This window comes from Arvicola amphibius, chromosome 1, assembly GCF_903992535.2.
Source record: "Arvicola amphibius chromosome 1, mArvAmp1.2, whole genome shotgun sequence".
NCBI lineage: Eukaryota > Metazoa > Chordata > Mammalia > Rodentia > Cricetidae > Arvicola > Arvicola amphibius.
Window position 1 is genome coordinate 146,661,875 of NC_052047.1, and position 17,841 is coordinate 146,679,715.

Sequence of the window (17,841 nt, forward strand, 5' to 3'; positions counted from 1 at the left end):
AATATAAGTTAGGATAGAAAGTAAATTAGGAGCAGGGTGGTGGTGGCACACGCCTTTAATCCCAGCACTCGGGAGGCAGAAGCAGGCGGATCTCTGAGTTCGAGGCCAGCCTGGTCTACAAGAGCTAGTTCCAGGACAGGCTCTAGAAACTACAGGGAAACCCTGTCTCGAAAAACCAAAAAAAAAAAAAAAAAAAAAAAAAAAAAAAGAAAGTAAATTAGGTACAAAACTTTTGACTCACTAACATAGGATAAAAAGTAAAATATTTTCTCTGTTTGCCAAATAGAAGACGGCCTTGACATTGTAAATGTAATTCTTAGCTGATAATTGTTCTTATCATATATAGTTTTACTATGTTAGCATTAAAACTTTTTCTTTAGACAAAAAGGGGAAATGTTATATTTGTACATTGTGTGAAAATGTATTGCTGTGAATGGTATAATAAAAAGCTGAACAGTCAATAAATAGACAGGAGGTATAGGCGGGACTTCTAGACAGGGAGAAAAAGGAGGAGGAGGAATCGAGGCACACAGGGGAAGCCAGAAGACACAGAGAGGAAACAGGAGGTACAAGATGGAAGAGAGGTAAAGGCACGTGAGATGTAGATTAATATATAAATGGGTTAATTTAAGTTATAAGAGCTAGTTAGGAACAAGCCTAAGATATAAGCTGAGCTTTCAGAATTAATTAGTCTCTGTGTCATTATTTGGGAGTTGGCTAGTGGAACAGAAAAGGACTCGCTACAGTGGGGCAGGCCCACATGCTGTTGCACACAATGTCCACCCACTCCTGCTCGGCTCCCTCCCCTCCCCTAAGCACCAACTCCATGAATGCCTGAGAGGGAAGGCCAGAGCAGTGTGGCCTACAACATCTTGACATCAACAAGAGAGGTAAAACTGGGAGATGCTTTTAGACTGTATCATGCAGATTCCATCATGGTGCCCGAGTGATATTGCAGGGACAACAGATGATGCTCAGACCAAGAGCACATGTGTGGGGCAGCAACATCCAGGCTGAGAACCAAGGGACAAGAAGACACAATGCAAAGAAGGTGGCAGCCAATGCAAAAACCCAGGCAGGGCCTGGCCAGGGTCTCAGCACTTTGCCCCCAGTGTGGCCAGGCCAGAGGCCACAGCCTGGTCCCCACAAGCTGCCTGGGTGGCTGATGACTGACCTGCTCTTGCTGCCTCCCTGATCCCTGCAGAGCAAAGGAACATAAACACCAACAGGGTTTGCCTTTCAAGCCCCAGACCGCCCACCCCAGAGGGTCTGCAGGATTTTGGGTGACACTTTGGGCAGGAGAAGAAAGCATGTGTCTTTTTGTTTGTTTTGAGATAGGCTTTCACTGGTATCCTAGGCTGGCCATGAACTCACAGTGATCCTTCTGCCTCAGTTTTGTGAGGCTGAGATTGCAGATGTAAGCCCGTTTGGCCTTCCTGTGCCAGCAACACATATTATTGGCTGACACGGTGTTAGTGTAGTTTGCCTGTGACCAGTCTCAGTGTGCCTAGGTTTCCCTGTTCACTTTCAAGAACTCCTCTATAATCTGCTAGAGGCGGGCAAAGCCCAGCGTGGAGGCATATACTTTTCTCTGAACACCCTGGAGGTGGAGGCACAAGGATCAGGTCAACGCCATCCTGCCTTATATAGGGAATTTGGGGCCAGCCTAGGCTACTTGAGACTCTGTCTTTAAATTGAAAAGGTGGGCCAGGGAGGTGCTGGAGAAAGGCTCTGTAGTTAAAAGGGCCAAGAGTTCCTAGCACCGAGGTTGAACAGCTCAGTTACCTGTAACTCCAGATCCAGGGAATCCAACACCTTCTGGCCTGTGCAAGCAGCTGAACACAAGTGCACAGGTACACATACACCCACACAAATACACACACATACATAGACTATAAATCAAAATAATAAAATACATTTTTAAAATTAAATAAATAGCGGAGCAGCCAACTTTTGCTGAATGGCTAAGGGAACTTTGAGTCAAATGTTGCCCAAATTCTTGGCCTGATACCATAGCAGGCCCAAGACACAAAAGACAATGATCTCAGGCCTCCTCATGGGTAGGTGGCTGTCCCAGCCCACTGCCACCCTGGGGGCCTTTGGGAAGTTCACAGAGCTCAAGCAGGGCTCCAAGAGCTCATGCCTGCCCTAGATCAGTCCCACATGTGTGGACAGATCATGAAAGGGCCAGAGTACAAGGAAGAGAACATCATGGGCCATGCCACTATCTTCACTAGAGGAGGCAGCCTAGGGGACAGATGGGCAGTGTCCCGGACCAGGTCAAGTGATTGACATCTTAGCAAATTCTACAGCCTAAGTTGAAGTGATGGTGCCTTGTGGGAGCCTGGCTTGCTCTTTCTAGGACTCCCTGATCTCAGGGGGTCCTGGTCCATCTCTGAACAAGACATATTTGTTAACAGAACTACGCAAGGGACCCACACATGTCATCAACTTGTAGGCCAGAGACAAGTCTCTATATTCTGGACACCTCCTCCAGCTGCCCCCGGTGATTCCCCAAGGACACAGGAGCTTCTGTATGGCCAAGCCTCCTCTGAGAGCTATCAGGGCCAGCAAGGCTTTATTTTGGTTTTGCAATGGTTTTGCTGTTAGGATTTCTATGAGTGGCTCAGAACTCCAGATGCCGGGTCTGTATTTAACTCAAATGAGCGGCTGAGAAGCCATCCGGCTTGGGCAACCTGGTTCCCGGGGGGGTGACCCCTGTGCTCGGAGCAGCTATTTTAAAGGAGGCTGCCATTTGGTCTTTGCCAAAATAGTTGAAAGAAGACCCCAAAATAGCAGCCGGGTCTGCCCTGGCTTAGACGGCATCGTATGCAGGCTTAGAGCAGGCGTGTGGCCTATCAGCAAGCAGGCGGCAGAGGCCGCTTGTCACAACCCAGGCCAGGGGCCCAGGAATGGCCTTTGGATTGCCTCAAGGGGCCAGTGTCCCTAGCTCTGCAGGCTGACATCAGGGAGGAGGAAGCTGGGGAGGGCCGGCCAGGTCTTGAGAACCCAGGGAACTGGCCTCAAAGCAGTGATTGGGCTGGGGGTCCTTAGCAGTCCCAGGCCTCGGGGGACCTAGGTGGTTCCTCTTCTTTCTAGATTATGGTTATGGTGAAATGAGAATGTAACCCCTTCCCTGAGGAGGACAGAAGGGTCAGGGTCTCACTCAAGGTGTGAGACAGAGTGTCTGTCACCTAGCAAGGCCCCCTGGTTCCAGTGAAGGCAGGGCAGTGGGTACCCAGGACCTGGGGAGAGCTAGTGTCAAGAAGCCAGGTTCTGAAAGAATTTTTTTTTCTTTAAAAAAAAAAAAAAAAAAAAGTTGTCTTTGTTTCTGTCAGACAGGATCTCATGGTGTAGACCAAGCTGGCCTGCAACCACAAGAAGTCCTCCTGGCTCTGCCGCCTGGTGCTGGAATTAAAGGTATAGGCCACTGCATCAGGTCAGATTTAAAAAAAAATACCTATATGTGTGCGCATGTGTGAGTGAAGGTACCCTCGGAGTCCAGAAGAGATAGCTGGAGTCCCTGCAGCTGCAGCGACTGTCAGTGGTGAGCGGACAGACAGAATGACAGTTGTGAGCTGTCATCTAGTGTAGGTGCTGGGACCCTGACCTGGATTCTGCAAGAGCCTTAGGACAGTTAACGACAGACCTGTGTCTGTAGCTCTCCAGAGCTAACTACAGAGGGACTTCTCCAGAACACGTATGGCTCAGTAAGCCCCCACTTTGCCAAAATTTACTCAAATCCTGCCTCCAAGATACCAGACTGGCCCGGCTACTCACAGGTGTTCCCTCCCACTGAGCTTCACCCCCTCCTGTTGAAGAGAGGCAGGACACTGCCCACCGACAGCTGTGAGGAGGGTGAATGAGACAATGGGGTTCCCATCAGTGAGCCAGCAGAGACACTCTGCCCTGTATGGCAGTCAGGTGGGATGGTCTGTCATGTGGCTCCTGTCAGTGAGGCAATCTCCCCTGTTTACCCAGAGAATCTCCCAGCTAGCTGGCAGATCACCAGGTAAACTGAGACCCTGGAGGAGCAAGTATCATGGAACCCTCCTCCCATAACCTGTGAACGTACTTGGCCTTTGGGGCCACTCCTGGGACTAGGTACAAGGGGCAAAATAGGGGGACAGGCAGGTGACCTAGAGCCACTCAAAGTCCCCTCCACAGAACACTCAGTCCTATCCCAGAAGAGCTCTTGTGAACTTTGCACCCAACCCTGCCCCCAAAGTGCTCTCACGGACCTGTTGTGGTCCCCCAGGATGAGCCTGACCCAAGGGCAGACCAGTCTTTCCCCACAGGCCGAGGTGGAGTGAAGCCAGGAAAGGAAGGTTCCCAGGCCCCACCTGCAGTCAGCTGAGCAGGGCCCACACCTTCTACTGTCAGGAGAGGGAACAGGGATGCACCCTGAGGGGCTCTGGAGAGAATGGCTAAGAGCCTAGGAGTTCCCCTTTCTCCACATTCCCTTTCTCAGCTACTTTCTTCCAATTAACAAAAGAAAGGTTGACCTGAGCTCAGGTGCAAAGGCCCCGGGGCACCAAACACTGGGAAAAGGAGGACCTTCCCAGTTCACTCAGACCCAAGGTAGCCCTGGATAATAACCGTGGCTTTGGAGAGCACCTCTAATATCTTGGGGAACAGAGGATCAGAGCCTGCTGGGGTCTTTTTTTTTCTTCCAATGACTGTATCTTCCAAACATACACCACGGCAGACTGGAGAGCCCTGAGAACTGGTGAGAAACGGTGCAGCCCCCAGGCCCATCCCTGCTGAGTGCAGCCAGAAGAGCAGGGAGTCAGTTTGGACAAGCTTCTGTGCAGCTTCCAGCCGGCAGTCACCCTAATACAGAACCAACAGACACAGCCCAGAAAGGACCCTGTACTGTACCAAAAGAGGGCCATCAGCCACCTCCTTCCCTCTACTCGGGTCCAGGAGGGCCCAGGGAGGAGTGGCAGATACAGTTGGTGTTCGCTTATGGGTCCCACACAAGAGTGTGCGTGCACACAGTCGAGAGTGAAGAAGGGCAAAACCAGGAACTTTGCCACCTGGGAGAGGGAGGGAGCCTTTGAGCTGTTAACAAATCAAAAGAGGCTCAAGTCCCTGCACAGGGGAAATTAGTTAATTGAGGAGCAGAGGGCTTGTGGAGCTCTTCCCTAATACCACACCCAGCACCACAAAAACAGGAATGGCAGCTAGTACCGACAACACCGACAGGCAGAGCTCTCCAGAGTTCAAGACCAGCCTGGTCTAAAGTGAGATTCGATAGACAGACAGACAGACAGACAGACAGACAGATAATAGGGTTAGGGTTTGTGAGATGGTTCAGCCAATAAACACACTCTCTACCAAGTCTGGTGACCTCAGTATGGCAGAAGGCAAGAACTGACTCCCAAAGCTGACCTCTGACCTCCACAGCTCCACATAAGCACTGTGGTGTGTATTTGTGCACACACGCATGCACGTGCACATGCGTGTGTGTGTGTGTGTGTGTGTGTGTGTGTGTATGTGAGAGAGAGAGAGAGAGAGAGAGACTAAAAAGTTCTGAAGAGACAAGCTCAGTGGCTTGCGCCTTTAATCCCAGCACTAGGGAGGCAGAGACAGTGAGTCTCTGTGAATTCAAGGCCAGTCTGGTCTACAGAGTGAGTTCCAGGACAACCAGAGCTACTCAGTGAGACTCTGTCTCAAACAAACAAAAGAACAAAGTTCTAGAGAAGTAGCTCAATGGTTAAAAGCACTTACTGCTCTTGCAAAGGACCTGGATTCAATTCCCAGCACCCACATAGTGGCTCTCAACTGTCTGTAACTCTAGTCCCAGTGGGTCCCTCTTGTGGCCTAAAAGAGTACTGCACACACGTGATGCACATACAGGTAACAGCTGCACAGATACAATGCTAGTGCTGTCTGCTCAGCCTCTGAATGTTCCAAAAATCACTGCATTGAATTCCATCTCTACAGTTGGATAAGTCATGGAAGTTATGGAAGAATTGTCTTTCACAGTTTCAGTGTTTGAGGTGTGGTAAAGGCTATGGGGTGTACAATAATTGACGATAAAATTTGAATATACAAGGGATGCTCGGTATGGTGGGAGGCTGAGGCAGGAGAATTACTGCAAGTTCTAGGCCATTTTGAACTACAACATAAGATTCTGACTCAAAGAAAGAAAGGAAGGACAGGAGGGAAAAAAGCCCACTGAGTCACACATGCAAGGTCTCCATTTGATGGGGACCAACCTGTCTCATGACAGATTTCCTAAAACTCTACCAGGAAACATCATTAGCGTTCCAACTTCACAGTAAACTTATGGGGCTCAGAGACGGTAAGTGACTTCCCCAAAGCCACACAGCCCATCAGGGAAGGAACAGGCACTGGGGCTCAGCTTGTCTGCTCAGAGTCTCTGCCAGATTTAGAAGGTCATCGTTTCTTGCCCTGGAACCTGTGAATGTTCCTCTAGGCTGGGGAGTGGAGTCATACCAGGCAGGGAAATGGAAAGGTTGTTTTCCCTGCCCTTTTTCCTTCTCCCTTTGAGGAAGAGAAAGGCAAAGGAGCCTTTTGGGGCTTGATGTCACTCCCAGCAAGAGCCCTGTCTAGAACCTTCCTTGAGCTCAGTCTATCCATGGCTGGGGGCGGACGCACAGAGGCCAAGTCTGACCTTTAAAATGACCTTTTACCATCGCCGTGGTAATTCCTCTGAGGTCTCCCAAGGCTGTGAGCAGAAGAGTGGGTGGGTTCTCACTCTTAGCCTCTCCCCCCACAACACACACAAGCCTAAACTCCATCTTCCCCCATCCTGTGCCCACACCAGGAGCAGACTCTTTGGGTCTCCAGGAGAAACCGAGCCTTGATTGTTAAGAGAGGGGAGCCACCCCCTACTCAGCTGCCCTCAGCCTTCCTAGTGCAGTCCCTCTGGTCACTGAGACTCAGTTGGGGACCTGAGGGGTAAATGGAGACCAGGAATCCAAGCGACAAATCTCCTTTGGAAAGACCCCCCCCTCCACTCCTCACAGACCTCCCCCACGATCCCCACTTCTGCCCTGGCACCCACCCATACCTGGAGCATCTACTTTCTGAAGGCCACTCTTTCTCAGTCCAGGGTCTTTCTGAGGTGTCCCTTCCCCAAGACTGTCAAAGACTTGTCCCACCTATGGGAATGGACGGCGGGCAGAAGATCCTGGCTTTCTCCTGGCCTTGCTTACTACTATTTTCTGAGGATGGGGGTGGGGGGATGGTGGGGAAGGATGTCCCCCTCTCAAGCCTTGCAGAGTCTCTCCTGGCTTTCGTGTCTTTGATTTGCTGAGGGATGGGGGACTGGGTGTCACATCTGTGGGCTCCCAGTGAGCAGGTGGTTCCTGGTGATTGTGTCACCTCACGAAACTTGACCCCTACTCAGACCTGCACAGTTTGAATTTCTAGTATTCACATAGCAAATGAATATTCAGATCATTAGCGCAGGAGGAGAAACTGAGGCAAGGACAGAATGGCCTGGAGCCTGCCTTAGGCACCCCAGGGCGGAATTAAATCTTGTGCTGTTACTGTCTCTGTAACCTTGAGCCAGCTGTCCCGTGCTGTACACTGCAGTGAACAACCGCCACGGGAGACAATAAGAAGACAATGACATCTGACAGGGCCTGGTTACGCAAAGGCAATGGTCAGCCTGGCTAAGCCACTCACACCTAACTCAATGAACTTACCCAGAGAAGAGGGCTTCAGAGTGCCCGTCACCTGGTCCTCAGCCAGTGGGGAAGCAACACAGAAGGCAGATCAGAACCCAGAGGGTCAGACAACCAGGTAACCGTGGCTAGCCAGTAAGGCAGCAGGCCAGGGCAGGTGAGAAGACTGAGGTCCTGTGGCCCAGACACCACACACAGGCAAGGTAGCAGTGTGCCTGCATCTCTGGTATCCCATCCTTTCTAGAACCGAGCACAGGCAGACTCATGCAGACTTCCGAGAAGTCTCTAGAGTGGCAGATTCAACATCACTATCTGACAGGTGAGGAAACCCAGGCCTTCTTTTGGATGCCACCCACTTCTCACATGGGCAGGATCCCCACACTTGCTCCTGAGAGACTCTGCTTTACTGAGCTGCAATTCTAAGAGCTGTTGTATTCTAGCTCCAGACCTGGTGAGACTAGCTCCGGGGCAAAAAAGAGTAGAGAAGCAGGTGGCAATGGGGCACACCTTAAATCCCAGTACGTGGAATGCAGAGGCAGGTGGATCTCTGTGGAGCCAGACTGGTCTACAGAGTGATTTCCAGGACAGGAAAGACTACATAAAGAAAGAAACACACACACACACACACACACACACACACACACACAGAGAGAGAGAGAGAGAGAGAGAGAGAGAGAGAGAGAGAGAGAGAGAGAGAGAGAGAGAGATCCATAAGCCTAGAAGTGTGGTTGCCGAGAAATAAAGGTGACTTTGTTTAATTAGACAAAGTCTCCCGTAACCCAGGCTGGCCTCAAGCTCCATAAGTAGGGAGGGATAACCTTGAACTTCAGTTCCGCCCTGCTGCCACCCTCTTAAGTATTGTGGCCTGGGCTAGCACACCACGCCCAACCTTACGTTGGCTTTAACCCAGGGCCTCCTGTGTGCTAGGCAAGCTTTCTACAAACTGGAGCTACGGCCCCCTCAAGAAGCCTTTTTAAAAATGCCCTTAGCGATGCTAAAGCGATAAAGTCAATGTCAGCCTACTCTACTGGAGACAGTGTCGGAGAAGAACGCCTGAAGGGCTGCAGAGGTGGCTTGCCTCCAAGCCTGACAACCTGCGTTCAATCCCTGGAACCAAACCAATTTCTGGAAAATTAACCTCAGACCTCCACATGCACAGTGCACACATGCACCACACACACACATCACACACACACACACACACACACACACACACACACACACACACTAATAAATAAGTAAATCACTAAATTTAAGACTGGGTCTCACTGTGTACCCGCTGCTGACCTGAACTCCCTGTGTAGACCAGAGTAGTCTCAAACTCACAGAGTTCCACCTGTCTCTCTGCCTCTTAAGTTCTGGAATTAAAGATGTGTGCCACCAGGCCTGTAATAATTTTTTTAAAAAAAATTCTGAAACAGGGACTGGGGAGGCAGCTCAGTGGTTAAGAGAACTTACTGCTCTTGCAGGGGACTGGGGTTCAGTTCCTTGCACCCATGCAGCAGCTCACAACTCTCTGTTGCTCCGGTTCCAGGGGATCTGACTTCCTCTTCTGGCCTTCACGGATTGTGCATGAATGTAGCACACATACATAAGACATACATATAAGCAAAATACTCATACATATAAAATGAAATTCAAAAGAAATCTTTTTTTAAAAATCTGAACGGACTGAGGCTGTTGCTCAGGAGCAGGGTGTGGGCCTCACAGTATGACATCGTGGGCTCAGTCCCCAGTATTGCTAAGGATAGTGCCTGAAAAGGACAGCAGCGCTCCTAAAACGTCAATGTAGAATTACCATGTAGCCCAGCATTCCAGGCAAGGGCTGAATGGGGTCAGATAAGCATGTGCACTTTGGGGAGGGGTGGTAGTGGTACAGTATATCATAGCAGCCCCAGGATAGAAGCCCAAGGGTCCACAGACAGACAAGGAGGGGGACAAATACGGTCCCTTAGCAATGGAGTATTATTCAGTCTTCAAAAGGAAGGGAATCCAGGCTCGTACCGCAGCTGTAACTGCTGAATACCTTGAATAAATTCCAAGCGGTGAGCCAGGCCAGGCACAAAGGGCCCCACGCAGCTAGGCTGATCGCTTGTCCCTAGAGTCTTTGCTCCACAGGATGTGGGCTCAAGGGGGTGGGGGAGGATGAGTCAGCGTTTAAGGGGACAGAGTTTCAGTCTGAGGAGGTGAGAACTTTGTGGAGCTGGATGGTGGGGAGGCAGCCCAGCAGTGAGAGTCCCCTCTCTCCTACCATGTGGATTCCTGGATTTGAAGTTAGGCAGTCAGGCTTAGGGTTGTGGTGCTCTGCGTCTTTATCTGGAAGGCAATCCTCTTTTTTAAAGACAGAGTCTCCCTATGTAGCCTTGGCTAGCCTGAAACTCTAAGACTGGCCTCACAGAGATCCTCCTGCTTCTTGCCCGCTGAGTTCTGGGATTAAAGGCTGTGTGCCACCAAGCTCAGCCAATTTTATGGGTTTTTTTTGTTTTGTTTTGTTTTTAAGTAGGAAAATATTAGCCCACCTCCTCCTTACTCTGGAGGCCTGAAAGTGTCACCTTCTTGGAGGCTCAGCAGACCCACCTGCCAGGCCTCCCCCAGCCCCCACCCGTCTGCATAAAGGGATTGCTGAGGCCAGAAGATGGATTTAAATTGGGAAAGCCTTGCTGTGATTTGTAAAGCTTACCCTGGGCCCTGCCCAGAGGAGAGCCTCCTCCCCCACTCGGGCCTAGAACCCAATTTTCATGCATTCTTATTCTTATGACGATGAAGCTGCCGAACTCCTAACAGCTAAACTGGCTGCTGGGTGAAGTGCTCCTCCCAGGGAGAAGTGGCTATTCAAGGGAATGACACAGGGACTTCTGAAAACACAGGTCATGCAAGGTCACGCTCTGAGGGTTGTTGGTCCGGGCCTTGACTGCGTGCTTCAGTTCTGAGTCTTGTCCCACCCGCTCACCAGTCAGCCTCCACTCACAACCTACTGCAGTGTGATTTGTGTGTAGACTTTCAACGGGGCCTTGGCTCTCCCTCCGAGACCACCATGTGCTGTCAGCCGGTCCTATGGGAGCCACCCCACCCCAGACTTTGCTCAGCCCCTTCTCAAAGGACCTCCTTCTGCCTCTGCTGGCACCCTGTAGCACACGTTGGTCCTCAACCCTCTTTTTTTTCTCCTTCTGCCTCTGCTGGCACCCTGTAGCACACGTTGATCCTCAACCCTCTTTTTTTTTCTTTTTCTTTTTAAATATTTATTTATTATGTATACAATATTGTGTCTGTGTGTATGTCTGCATGCCAGAAGAGGGCACCAGACCCCATTACAGATAGTTGTGATCCACCATGTGGTTGCTAGGAATTGAACTCAGGTCCTTTGGAAGAGGAGGCAATGCTCTTAACCTCTGAGCCATCTCTCCAGCCCCTCAACCCTCTTTGTAGCTGAGGATGACCTTGAACTTCTGGTTTCCTGCTTCGGTCTCCCTAGAGCTGGGATTGTAGGTGAGCACTGTCACGCCATGCCTGGGTCATTCAGTGCTGGAATCTGGGGCTTCACGCATGGCAGACAGACATGCTCCAAATGAGTCACATCCACAGCCCACAACTTCAGCTCGTTTTGTAGACTGGGACACAGAGAGCAATCTGCAAGTAAAAGGTCACTTGTGACCAACAGGCTAGAGGCAGGACTTGAACCCAGAGTTGGTGGCTGCAAGATCTTCCTATGTCCCAAGTTTGTGATAGACTAGACATTCAGAGTTGTGGCAGGGCAGAAAGGCTCAGGGCCTGAACTCACCTAAACTAAAGTCACCTGACTCCATTCTCTCTGTCCCAGGCACTTAGAAGCTTTAGCACTGAGCCCAGCAGTTACTAGAAAAGTTGTTCCAGGCCTGGCTTAGCCAGTAGTTACTGATCTGCAAGCACCGTTGAACACCTACTGTGTCTCAAGTTCTGGAGATAGGCCCAGACTGGTCACACCACGATGGTGACAACATCAACAGGACAGATACACATAATAAATGAAGACTTTTGTAGAATCACTACAAAAAGACAATCGTCTTTTCCTTTTGAGAATTCTGTAGCCCAGGCTGGATTGGAACTCACAATATAGACCAGGCTGGCCTCAACTCAGAGATGCACCTGCCTCTGCTTTCTGAGTGCTGGGATTAAAGGTGTGGACCGCCAACCCTGATCCCAGTAAGATTCTTAAGAGCTGCGAATTGGCAGCAAATGGAGTGAGTAGAGACACACAGGCAGCCTGGAGGATGCTACCCTAGGGCAGGTAAGCAGGAGGAGTAGAGGCACACAGGCATCCTGGAGGATGCTACCCTACGGCAGGTAAGCAGGAGTCATGGCCAGAAGATCTCTGGATCTTCCTTCTTGGGAAAAGGAGGGAAGCTGGACAAGCATAACATCGGGGTACAATGACAGGCTGGGGTCAGTCCATGGGGATCTTATCCTTACTCACGCTTCCATATTCTCCCTGACACTAATGAGCACAGAGGGTGAGGGGCCTACAGCAGTTACTCTAGGTTTTGGAGCCACAACCAGACGCAAGCACCAGACCCCAGGGCAGTTGGATGATAGTGCCCAATCCTAGCCCCCCCCCGCCCCCCCGCCACAACTTGTCTCTGCTATCAAGAGCACCCAGAAAGCCAGGTAGCCAGGGACTCCTCCTGTAGCGTCAGGGATACATCCCCAGATTGAGGTGGGGTGGGGAACGTGCTCACCACCAGCAGCAGCCTTAGTCCAGGGCAACGACCTAGGTCTGATCAGAGAGCGCCCAGGAGTGCTCAGACCAAGGCCGGCAACTCACCTCCAGTGACACTTCACAGCAAGGAAATTAGGGACCCGTAGGTGGGAAGAGATGTGTGTGGGGCGGTTGTGTGGGGCGGGAGCCTGAAAGGCCAGCAGCAGCTCTACAGGCCACTGGAGGCCCCAGAGATCCCAGGCTGCCAAGTGCATCAGGACGCCTCATCAAGGGATTTGGAGACTCCGTGTAACCCCCCACTAAGGACGAGGTAGTCTCATGACCTGGCTCCATTCCCTTTGGCGTTCTGAGTAAGGTCCAGGAATGATTGGTGCAAGCCCAAGGACCGAGGGTAGGAGGGAGCCACGGCCCCCTGAGAAGGCTCTGGTGGCAAGCTCTGCTTGTGTACAGGGTGTAGCAGGCTCTGAGCTCCAGGCTTTGCAGCCTGGTCACCTGCTGGCTCCAGGCTCCTCAGCTACCACAGAACACAGAACAGGGACATTCACACCTAGGTGCGCATTACCAGGGCTCTGCCCAGTAAGCCCCATCAAGCCATAATGGCCACAGCGGGGGCGGGGAGGGGGGTGCTGGTGGGGGAAGGGACCCTTCCAGAGCCCTTCAGGGTTGAAGTGCTACCAGGTTGGGAAAGTCTGGCCTCCACATCTGAAAATCCTTGTTTTGGAATTGGAGGGAGGGAACTGATGACTCCAAGAGTCCAGTGCCCCATCAGTTGTCAGTCTGTCCTTGCCTTGAGGTGCCTGGGAGGGGAGCGCAAGTCTGGGCTATCCCCGGATGTCCTTAACTCGATTTCGCTTAGAAGCGCCCACTCCGTGGTTGCTGCTCGGGCTTCGTCCCTCTACTTAGCAGACCTGGAAACTTCCAAGGTTCTGGGACCATCCTAGACTTGGTTCCCCACCGATCGTGCCGCCCTTGGAGTTTATCCCGATAGCTAAACTACAGTGTGGCTAGGCTGCTTCCCATCCTCAGTCCAGGCCAATCCTTGGCGCACCAGAAAGGATCCAGATTCCGGCGGGTCCCCAAAGGTCCTCGCGCAAGGAGGAAGAATGAGAGATGCCCCGTGGAGCAAATAGCCGAGGGGCGGGACTAACAGGTTCGAATGCTGGGCGGAGCCAAAAGCTAGGGGCTGGGGTCTCTCCAGGTGACAGTAGGCACCACCCGGTCCGCGCCTCCTCCCCCGGCGGTGATTGGCAGGCGGCCTGCGCCCCGGCTCCCAGTCGACCGACGCCCCGCGGGCCGGCGAGTAGGAGGGGGCGCCGGCTATATATACCGCTGCTCGGCGGGGCTGGGCGCGCGGGGACTGTCCCGCCACCGTTGCAAGCCCGTTAGTTCCCGTAGCCTCGACCGTCGCACAGCGTTCACCGTACTCACGGCCAGTCGCTCGAGCGCACGCACGGCCCGCGGGCCGGGATGGCTAAGCGCGGGCCGGCCACGGGGACACTGCTGCCCGGGGTCCTGGTGGCCCTGCTGGTGGCCCTGGTGGGTCGAGGGGCCGCCGCACCCAACGGCACGCGGCCAGCCGAAATGGGGCGCGGCTGGGATGGCCTGGTGGCCCGCTCGCTGGCGCGCCTGCCGGTGGCCGCGCAACCCCCGCAGGCGGCGGTCCGCAGCGGCGCAGGGGACTACCTGCTGGGCCTCAAAAGACTGCGGCGGCTCTACTGCAACGTGGGCATCGGATTCCACCTGCAGGTGCTGCCCGACGGCCGCATCGGCGGCGTGCACGCAGACACAGGCGACAGTAAGTGCGGGGCGTGCTGGGAGGGTGGGGACCCGTGCAGCAGACCCGGGAACGGTGCCGGCTCAAGCTCCGTCCCTTAGGACCCGAGGACCGGGAACGCACCAGCCGGTCGGGCCCCGCCTCCCGCCTTCGGAAGCCTGGGCTCCCGGTGCCGCGAATTCCAGCGCCTTCGCCGTTCGCACCCACGGGAGCCCGGGACAAGTGCCCAGACTGAGGCCAGACTTGGGGGCTACCAGCTCTTAATGCTTGCGCTAGGGACCCCGAGTTTTTCACCTCCACTCACCCAAGCATCGAGGTCTCCAGAGGTTCATAGGTGGAGGGTCTGTGTGGGCCCAGGGTCACCTACGCTTTTCTGACTTGCGTCCCCACTCCCACCCCAGGTCTTCTGGAGCTCTCCCCGGTGCAGCGGGGTGTGGTGAGCATCTTTGGAGTGGCCAGCCGGTTCTTCGTGGCCATGAGCAGCAGGGGCAAGCTCTTTGGTGTGGTAAGTACCCGGGGGGGGGGGGGGGGGTCTGGCTGGGCACCTGCTGGAGACATTGTACAAGGCTAGCAGGATTACCCACACCCCACCCACACGCACGCACTTGAGTCTGGTTACCCGGTCTCGAGGTTTTCAGCCAAAATAGCCAGAAGCAGCTTGCATTTCCAGACCAAAGGGACTGCCCCACCCTATTTCTGCCAGCCGTACGTGGGTACTTAACTCATCCTAGGAGAGAGGCGGGTCCAACGGAGATGAGTCCCAACAGGCAGAACACGCGCGCGGCAGGAGATACTAGATTGATAGGGACAGGGCAGGTGAGCTGTGCTCCGCCTAGCGTGGGCTTAACATCTCCTTGAAGCCTGGGACAGACAGACTTGACACCCTGCCTAGAAAGACCTCTTGGGCCCTGCTGCAACAGGTCCCTGGCTCACCCTGTGTCCTCTTTCTTAGCCTTTCTTTACCGATGAGTGTAAATTCAAAGAGATTCTTCTGCCCAACAATTACAACGCTTACGAATCCTACGCGCACCCCGGCATGTTCATGGCCCTCAGTAAGAACGGGCGGACCAAGAAAGGGAACCGAGTGTCACCTACCATGAAGGTTACCCACTTCCTTCCTCGACTGTGACCCTCCGGAGCCCTGCCTGAGCCTCGGAAGCACACCCCACCCCTCAGGAGGAGCACTTTCTCTCCATGGAGAACTGTTTGCAAAAACTGGTGTAAGATATTTAAATTAATTATTTAAATTTGTATATACTGATGCCCAATTATTTATATTTCTGTGTTTTTCATTATCTGGGTGGGGGGAAATGACCAAAAGAACAAACAAATCCAATGAAGCTTAAGACTTTTTTGGTGCAGTGGGGAAGGTCTTGCTTCAGTATCAAAGCCCAGGGAGTGCTGCTATTTCATGTGTGAGTCTCTTAAAACTCCGGTGACATCAGATTCCAAGGGTGTCTGGCCTCTCTGTGTCTGGAAAGGCCTGCCTAGGGCCTCTGAGCCAGTCAGAGAAGGACCCTGAGATCGCTCCTTCCAGTCGGGGAGCATCCTGAAGCAGCCGCTCCCTCAGCTCCCTTTGGTATGAACCCTAACGGATCGGTTTACTCCAGGGACAGAAGTGCGTCCTGGAAGTCCTCCCGCCTCTGTTTTTAGATCTCCATGGCTGATCTTTGAACTCTCTAGCAGTCAATCTTCCTCAACCTACCGGATGGGAGAGACCCTAAGACAACTTTATAAACTCCTGTTTGCCTTTTTTGGACTGGCCAAACAGGGCACGTGGCTTGTAGCCATTGGAACTTTTGTCAGTTGCCGGAAAGGAACTAGGAATGGACAAGGAGGTGCGTGTGCCACAACTCAAGACTCTAGGGATGAAATTCTACTTTTTGTGATAGAGGATGGCTTGTCAGGATATAACAGAAAGTGTTTTTGCAAACAGAGAAAAACAGGCTTCCCTGAATTTGGGGAGCTTTGTACTGGAACTCCACAATTTGAGAGTGAACTGTCCTTCCCAGCCCTAAGGCGTTCTGCCTGCAGGAGTTCGCATTCCGGTGCAGTCCCAAGTGTGAACGTATTCGCATTCTGTTCCCATCTACCTCAGAGTTCCTGAGCCCCTGGTGATCAAGCTGGAGACTCTGCCGGGTGCGCCTGCCGGCTTCTCTTCCACATGTAGCATCGTGCGCCCTGCTGGACTCTTGTCACGTTCCAGCTATCTTTACCCAATGATTTACTTTTAGTAAGGGGTATTCATGGTGAAAATATGCGCGGCCAGCTGTCGGAGTGCACTATATGGTCACCAAGTCAAGTAACCCTTATATTTTTCTTTATATATTTTACGAATGTAACCCCTGTCGCTGAGACCAAGATGGAAGAGGCAGGGTCGGCGGCATTTAAAAAAAGGGCTGAGGTGAGGGCAAACGTTTAATTTTAATGAATGACTCTTTGGAGTTTATACCAAATGACCTTAGCTCGCTAGAGTGAATGCCCCAAATGCTTCTCCCCAAGAAGTTAAGACTTTGCTGGGAGGCTTCTGAGCCACATCCCAAATTAACTTTATGGGAGGCTACAGACAGCAAGACGGGGGAAAATCTGATTGGCATTTTTTTTGTCTTTCACATTCCTTTCAAAAACTCTTTGTTTGAATGCTAATCGGATACTTAAATACTATTCTGTACCACAGCCCAAGAAGGAAGGGGACACACCCCAAGCTGAGGTGGGAGAATGTTCCAAACTTCCCTTGATGTCTGCTGGCTTACAGGACAATACAGATTTTGTGTTTTTGAAAACAGGCCCTAGACTCCAAGAGTGTTGGGGAAAAGGTAGTTGAAGGTCTTTTGTTTTGTTGTTCTTGTTACTGTTTTTTTTTAAAGACAGGGACTCATAGCCCAGGCTGGCCCTGACTTGCTATGTTACTGAGGATAACCTTGAATTTCTGATCCTCCTGCCCCCACTTCCAAAGTGCTAAAATTACAGGCGCAGGGCCACACACACTATTAGGTGCTGGGGGTTGAAGTCAGGTATACGCCAGGCCACTCAATCAAAAGTATATCTCCCTCTTTTTTGGACAGACAGGGATGAGATGAGGGGTGGAGTCTCATTCTGTAGCCCAGAATGGCTCCTGCTTGAGTCAACAAGTGTTGAGACTACAGGTGGAAGGCGCTTGCCCTGCTCTGATGGGGTTCTTGGCGGCCATGTTGCCTCCGACAGGCTGTGGTCCTCCCTGACCTCCTGTTCCGTTTCTTCAGCAGCTTCCTTTCCTGTCTGTGTCCAAGAACAAGGCTGTACCTTTGCAATTTTGTTGTGGGATGGGTTTAAGATTTCTGTATCTGCCCCGTTACAGAGTCGGCCTGTAGTTAATACAGGTGTCGACCCAGAGAGTATGTGCTGTGCACACTAGATCGGAGAGAAGCATTCGATCATGTATAGAGATCCCCACGGGAGATGGGAATGATTGGCGAAGATATTAAAATGGCAAACGTGTCTCGAAGCCCCTGTGTCTGCTTCATCTTTTTTCTATTTGCAGCTGAGCAGGATGGGAGCAAGGAGACAGATTTTAGCCAGCTGTGTACACGCTAATGCGGCTTTGGAAACAGACCGGGAAGCAAAGACCTCACAGTAGCCACATCCTAGTGTCTCCCCTCAGTGGGACTCTATTGCTGCCTACCTCGGTCTGTGAAGTCGGTCCACAGTCCTGGTGGGTACATACTCACCAAAGC

The 17,841-nt window shown here is 52.1% G+C and overlaps 1 protein-coding gene across 1 annotated transcript; it reads left to right on the forward strand.

Annotated features, from left to right (window-relative positions):
• The first annotated feature begins 13,821 nt into the window (after nt 1-13,821).
• On the forward strand, nt 13,822-15,257 carry Fgf4 (fibroblast growth factor 4). The gene is made up of 3 exons (XM_038317714.1): nt 13,822-14,149; nt 14,530-14,633; nt 15,081-15,257. The coding sequence occupies exons 1-3, from the start codon at nt 13,822-13,824 to the stop codon at nt 15,255-15,257; spliced, it is 609 nt and encodes a 202-aa protein (XP_038173642.1).
• Nucleotides 15,258-17,841: the final 2,584 nt, after the last annotated feature.